General features: G+C 39.0%; 1 protein-coding gene across 1 annotated transcript in view; it reads right to left on the bottom strand.

The window, feature by feature from the left end:
- Positions 1–7,651, bottom strand: part of ANKRD10 (ankyrin repeat domain 10) — a 32,768-nt gene that overhangs the window by 3,524 nt on the left and 21,593 nt on the right. Inside the window, exons 3-4 of the mRNA XM_009645735.2 lie at positions 5,178–5,413; positions 1,098–1,193 (exon numbers count right to left, since the gene is read on the bottom strand). Of these exons, the coding sequence (XP_009644030.1) occupies positions 1,098–1,193; positions 5,178–5,413 (332 nt within the window). The remainder of the gene's footprint in view (positions 1–1,097; positions 1,194–5,177; positions 5,414–7,651) is intronic.

Raw genomic sequence — 7,651 nt, 5'->3', positions numbered from 1 at the left:
TATATATATATATATATATTTATTCCTAATATTTTAAAATATCTATTAATTATAATTCCCTTTGGTGAATCTGATCTGTGGTACAAAGCATAAACATATTTATCACAGGAAAAATTAAGAAAGAAATCAATTTCTGAATATAATAATGCACTATCATGGCAACTCCATGCCTTTACCTACAAAGTGCATGGAAAAAGCTGACCCAAGGCAGTTTTAATCGAAACTCTGTAACACATCCTGGGGTTACCAAAAGCATCTTGATTAAGCAGCCCTTAAAAAACCTTAGAGCATTAATATTCACTAATACTAGTAACATTTTGACTGTTTCATGAAGATGGGTACAAACCAGAAAAACTGTTTTCCAAGGTACGTTAGTTCCAAATACTAGTTTAAGACCTGTGATGTCCAGTCTTCTATTTACATAAAAAAAGGATCCTGAACTTCTATCATTGTGTCTGAACAAATTCTGAACACATGGTATATATCTAGACTATTCTTTATAGTATCTGTGGAACTATTTTGAATATAGTTTAGTTGTAATAGACGTTATTTTTCAATGCTATATAAGCACTAGGGTATGTTTCCCTATCAAGTCTTCTAATTAGCAATTAAATCTATTTAATGGAAATGAAATGAATAATTTAGATTATCTCTGGATTTCCTTTAAGCTGAAAATATAGCAACTGAAAGCAAGGCACAATGTAATACAAGCCTCATGTAAAAAGTGAAACCCCCATTGTGGATTTCTGTTTATCTGAAATAATAATAAACTACTAATGCACCTTCTCTTTCACCATTACAATATATTGCATGAAACATCTAATTTTAGATACCTACTAAACCCCCAATATAATGGGTGTTACAGCAATACAATAGTTTTCATGACTCTAGACAACAATGTGCAAAAATGAAGGACTAAGTTTTATGCTTAAATTAAAAATAAAAAGCGTATTGATTCTTGCAACGACAAGGAGTTTGCATTGCAGAAACAGTGTATATTTCAATTTCTTTTGGTCCAACAGAAGTACTCTCCTGTTGTTTGGTGTCTTCAACCATTTGAATGTTGTTGTAGTTAACAGGAAACTGTCCACTCCCACCTGATACGACAGCAAACTCTCTATCAACGTGCATATTGTCAGCATCGTCCTCAACTCCTCCATTCATCATTGGTATTAAGCCATCAAAGCTGTAAGCTGATAAAAAAAAAAGTCATGTTTAGTCATGGGCACATACTTGAAAACTCACCCAACAAAGAGATGCGTACTTTGATTATTAAAACAAAAGCTTTTTACAAAGAAATGTAAATTTTCCAGGTCTGAAAACTTCTGGCATGTTTGGGATTCCAAATGCAGAGTAAGTTAATGCTAAGTGCTTGCACACTCATTTTAATCCCTCAAAATGGGAGAATTACCAGTGTACCTATCAAGACTTTGCACCTACATATCAAACAAACATTAGCCTGATTACTAATAATCTGAATAAAGAGCAATTGAAGTTACTCATCTTTAGGCTTTACAGTGAGTGTGCCCGACAGCTAAAAAGCGGTCTCTATCTCGAATGCCTACTGCCAGTCTGGACTGCGCCCTCTTTCGCTACCAAGTGCTGGTTCCCAGGAACCCACCCCCCATCCATACCGGGGATCCCTTCAAGAGCAGAACAGACAGACCTCTCACTCCAGGAAAGCCGGCCAGTGGTGAGACTGCTGAGGGAAATGTTTTAGTAAGCCAGATGGGCTCGACTTCACTACCTCTTCTTATGCCTACCACCCCAGGCACTGCTCCAGTACTATCCCAGCAGATCCCATGCTGCTCTCATGCCGACATTAACACACCTTTCTACGCACGCGGCGCACACTCTTAACATTATGTTGGAAAGGGCTACTTCAGGTGGCTGCAAGTCAGCTCTCATTACCTTGGGCACAACAGAAGTTTTCATAAACTTGCTCATTTTTCAAGAACCTTAAGCAATAGCTAAAGCGTGTCAGGGCCAACGAGATCATACGGGGCTTAAAGGAGACCAGGGCCCCTGGGTCAGTGGGCTTCAAATTACCCTGGACCCGGAAAGGCAAGGCGTTTTTCCCGGTTCCCTAGAGGAATATGGGAGCGCAGCTGCACGCTGGCCAATTCAAGGGTACACCTTGCAACGTTTCCATCCCCATCTCAAAGAACACCCGAAAGCAGCTGTTCTGAGGGCCGTGACACTGGTACAGCCAGGTCACTGGTTGCGTACAGCGAGTCAAGTACGGCACGTAGCAAGTACAGCAGCACAGTGGGGAAGCCAAGCTGCCAAGGGCCACGAAGACACCGGCTGGGTCAGCCGTTGGCCTGGTGTGCATCGCCGTTGTATTTGACCCTCTGCACCACCCTCCACCAACCAGCCCAGGAAGCAGGATGAAATTTCTGGAAGTGGTTTCAGAAAAATGGATGTAAAATCCAGCTAACGTTTCTAAGTCAAAGCTATTTGGTGTGCATTCTGAAAGTGCCACTCATTTACTTTTGTTAAGTTCAGCATCAGGCTTTGGAACTCATTTTTTCTATTATGTTTGAAGAGAGTAATTAGTTTCTATCACAGTATATTGTGTATCAGTGTTGCTTAATTTTGAGTCAGAAGGGTTTTTTTAATACTGTGGACCTGACAGCAGATACCTGTGTGTGCATATAAATATGTAAGTAACTCCCACCCACTGCCCAGTTTAGCTATTCCAGGACAATGGGCGAAGCACAGCTTAAGTATTTATCTTAGAATCACAGAATCGTTTAGGTTGCAAAAGACCTTTAAGATCATCCAGTCCAACCGTTAGCCTAACCCTGCCATCCCACCACTAAACCATGCCCCTGAGCACCTTGTCTGCCTGTCTTTTAAATACCTCCAGGGATGGGGACTTGACCACTTCCCTGGGCAGCCCGTTCCAATACTTGACAACCCTTTTGGTGAAGAAATTTTTCCTAATATCCAATCTAAACCTGCCCTGATGCAACTTGAGGACATTTCCCCTCGTCCTATTGCCCGTTACCAGGGAGAAAAGACCAACACCCATCTTCTTACAACCCTACTGCTTACAGGTTCTTGTAAGGGTCATATTCTGTGCCTAGTCACAAGAAGGGTTTTTTTCAAAGCAGCGATTGTTCCAATCTGGAGTGTCAAAACCATCAACTGCAAATACAGGTTGCCTTGCACTCTGAACATCTGGAATCTCCCATGCAGTCTCTGAAGGACAGCAGACCAGTGTGGTTTTGGTAAGGGCAAAATTACCACAAAATTGGGCTCGTTTTGTAAAACAGCTAGCTAAGCACAAAGATGTACTGATGGATGACTTCTCAGTAACATCTCAGCTCTGATGTTTACAAAGCGCCTCAGGAACAGTGACTCATTCTCACGCCAACAGACTTTTACATTGATACGACAGATATTACTGATGCTGCCGTCTTCGAGGGCAGATACGTCAGATTAGAAACTTCAGCTTCCGCAGTTGGGATGCATCTCTTAATTACTATAAAAACCTTCAAGCAAACACAGCAAAGCTTTTGGCTTCGTTTGCAAAGGTCTTAAAAAGTCATACTGGTAAAAATTTCAAAACCTACCCACTCTGATTGCTTCTCTAGAATCTCTGCAATTGCTTAGGAGATCCTGCTCTCTTAAACATATATATTTGTTTGCTCGATCTAACTTCAAGGCACTGGACCGACTTTATGCTGCAAGGTAATGCAGATACTGCTATTTCACAACAACATACAGAACAGCTATCCCAGTGCCACTCCCACAGGTTGTGGGGAAATGCTACCTCTTGACTAGATTGGAGCAGTTTTCTGAAACTAGATGAGATTACTGGTTATGAACACTCAGAAGGCATAGCTCTTCATGACAAAAGATAGGCATCTTTGACCTCAAGCAAGCAGTGCCTGCCGGTAACAGAACATGAATGCATTGCCTGTTACAGGCATCTGTATACTGCCCAAGTTTTTCTCATTCTATGTAGCTACCCAAGGACTTCATTCCTGAAAAGCAGCCTTGGATTTAATTACAGAGGCACTCTACTCCATCATTAAATTATTTCTAGTTTAGACCAACTACATTAAGTAACATATCCCACTTATGATTGGCTATGGAATACCCCATTAAAGCCTCTGATCTGCATATAGGTGAAATGGTGGCTGGATAGCAAGTACTAAAGCAAATATTACAGAGTGTCAATATTGATGTAATTTTTCTTGTCCATGTCATTGTTTTGGTCTCAATTCCCCTCTTGTTATCTGAAATTAAGCACTGTTTGAGCCCATTTTATTTGGCTCACTGAAAGTCAATATCTGTTAGAATATAAACTTCAGTTGAAGAAAGTGTCTTCAAAGAAGACCTACAAAGTCCCTTTCCTGATGCTAGAGACAGGAAAAAGAAACGAGGCTTGAGTGTGGTATGCTGCATTCTTTTTAGTAAGAATTTCATGGGATGACCAACAGAAAGGAAGAAGAGGATATTCTGTCATGTTATTCAAGGTGTCTCTAAGATGTAAAAAAGATTTCTTCATACCACCAAAACATATCTTTGAGGTTGTACTATCGCATCATTGCTGGCAGAGGAAGCAGCAGTATCCTCAGTGCTGAATGGGAATCCTTAAGGTTCATTCTAGTCTTACATCCTCCTGTAAGGGATCAGTTCCCCTTGGAACATGATCCTGGAAACTTAAGGTACATTAACTTAATGTCACAGACATAATCCCTCTTGATTTGAGAAACCTTTTTGCATTAAATTTCTTTCATTCATCTTATCTAGCAAATAGTTTTTGAATTGTGAATGAATCCTGAAGTGGAAAATTACCATCACAACATCTAGGCATCTTTGTGAATCAACACAACATTATTTGGCTCTCCTGAAGGAGAAGAAATTGAAGGAGTAGAAGCTAATTTCAGCTCCTACTCTTCCACATATTATTCTTGGCAACATGTAACTTTAGCACTCTCTGGAAATAGAAATTTCTGAGCACACCAAGATGATGACAGGGAGAATCAGGATCTTGTGGCACGGAATAACCGTATTCATCTGCTTCTTGTATTAATATGTGATTTAGATATGTACATGAGTTTGTCAATAATACTCAACATCCACTCTGAAAGGCTTTAAAATGTTTATTTTCCTTTCTCAGCAACAGTATCACCCCGTCCCTTTTACCTCTGGAGTCTCACCTTCCGTTCTAGCCTTCTTTACTCCAGCAGACTCCGTATCTTCAAAGGATCTCTTTCGACTTGTCCCACCACTGAACGGATTGGGACCTGCATTCTGATGAACCCCATTTAAGGTGCCATTGCTATAGAAACGATTCAGGTGACAGTTCTGGAGGTTCAAGAGAAACTGGGCACATTCTTGGAAGCCCTGGGTATGTGCAAGGTCTGCTGCTGTCAGGCCACTGGCATTTCTCAAGCTGTACAATACAAAGAAACTGAATTACACTCATTCATCAAGCTAGCTTGCTGCTGCTGCTGCCCTTACTGACTATCTATCTGTTGGTGATGAGAGAAAACATACACTTAGCAAATTTCCATTAAGAAATTAGTTATCAATCTTAGTTTTATAACTAACTTAACTTTTCGCACATATATCTGGCTTCTAAGCAAAATTTGGGAGACAATACACTTTAAAATAAAATAAATATACTATGTGCCTTAAAAAAAAACCATCTTCCTATTTAAACTTCTCAAAATGCTTTATTCTAAAATAGTCTGAAGTATCTGATTCCTTACATAAACTTCAGACTAATTCAAGCCTTGAATTTTACCATCTTCTGCAGTTTATTCTGCAATCTATTGCTTTAACTTGAGCAAAAGATCAAATACTCAAAACAAACTTAACATGACTTGGCAATTGTCCATGGCATTCTGGTTTCTAAGGTAACAACATCATCACTAATCTTCCTAACAATAAAATATATACATATATAGAAAAAGAGAGATAGACAAAGATGCTATACTTAGTTATGCTTTGCTTATACTTTTCTGGTTTGTTTCTCATTTCAAAGTGTGTGACATCATAAGTGTGGGGACTTGCTTTGTTATTTGAACCAAGACTTTTCCATGCACATGAGAATGGCACTGGATTTTGAATATTCTAATGCACCAAGGAGATTATAAATGAAATCAGGTAGGACATGTAGAGGTTTAATTTGAAAGAGTGCCGTATCACATGTGTTTACACAAACATACAGTATATCTGTGCTTAGAAATATAGGGTAACTTCGTAAGTGCATAGAAGTGGAGACAAGAGGGCTAGAAATGACAAAACTGATCATGACATGAAAGATGCCAATAAATCTTTCCTAAGTTTCTTCCACCTTTCCAGAAGATCTAACTAGTCAGAAAATAGAATTTTTGTTTCTTGGCTTCAGTAGTTTAGACAAGTCCATTACTTAAAAATCCAGAAACAGACCAGCAAACAGAGTAAGAATTCAGAAGATGAATAGACCTGATTCTTTTGAAACTCATACGAAGCACAAACCAAGTCACCCCAGCTCATGCAAAGAAAACAAAGAACAAAGCCTAGCTTTGCTTCCTAGATCATTGCCACTTATTTCCTATAAAAATGAGACTAAAAAAACCTTTAAAAACTGACTATTACAGAAGGACTAATTCCACAAATGGATACAGATGGATTACATAAAACTTAGAAGAATAAGTAAAAATACTGCAGAATCAGAAATACCATTAGGCTAGATTGGGTAATTTCATTCCATACTACAATATTGTAAGTCAACATTTACTTGGACTGCTAGTGAAAATCCAGAGAACAGCAGCCAAGAGTGGTCTAGAAAGTAAGACTTCAGAAGACTGAAAAACCTAGTTAGTCAAAAGAAATGAAACCTCGAAGGAGACTTATTAGTTTCAAATACCTAAAAGACAGCTGCAAGGAGAATAATCTGTTCTGTGTGTCCAGTGCAGCAGTATATAAGTGGGATTAACATGAACAAAGGGTATTTGAAGTTAGGCATCAGGAGAAAGTTCCAGTCAGAGTATTAGGGTTGCTGAATCCCCAGAGGGTTCTCTTTTCCCCCCTCATTTTAAGAGCAGATTATGATTTCAGAAATTCTGCAAAATACAGTCAATCCTTTCCCATACTGAACTAGACGGCCTAGAGGAACTAGACAGAACTAGAGGTTCCTGCTAAGCAACATTTGGTGCTCTTCTGGTAGTTCTCATTTACTTGTGTAGCAGCATACAGATGTAACACAACGCAACTACAAAGAAACAGAAATTTCAATATATCTGTTTTGGATAAAAAGAATAGCTCAGTTCTCTGAAAGCCATTTTAAATTTGTGAGCCTCAAAAGGACAGTGAAGGAAACCTAAACAAAAGCAAATTAAAGTTATGCAAAGATAAAACCAACCAAAACAATATGGTGTTGATTTAATAAAACTTCAAGCAGTAGGTAGATCTATGACTTAGCACATTACTTAGCACAAACAGTATCTCTGCTTTGAAAAATGGACTGTGAGACAGGCTACGGTTAAGTCACCATTTCCCAAAGGAATGTTGACCAAGTTGCCAGAGGCATTTCAGGATGTACAAAGATGCAAGTATGTAAGGCTACATGACCAAACTCTGGGAAAGAAGAGTTACATTTCTCAGAAACAAAAGAAACAAACTTCAAGTTAGCATTTGCCAGATT

Source organism: Egretta garzetta, unplaced genomic scaffold (genome assembly GCF_000687185.1).
Source record: "Egretta garzetta isolate BGI_Z169 unplaced genomic scaffold, ASM68718v1 scaffold168, whole genome shotgun sequence".
Taxonomy (NCBI): domain Eukaryota; kingdom Metazoa; phylum Chordata; class Aves; order Pelecaniformes; family Ardeidae; genus Egretta; species Egretta garzetta.
The sequence above is the reverse complement of the archived record's forward strand: the minus strand, read 5'-3'. Positions and strand labels throughout refer to the sequence as shown.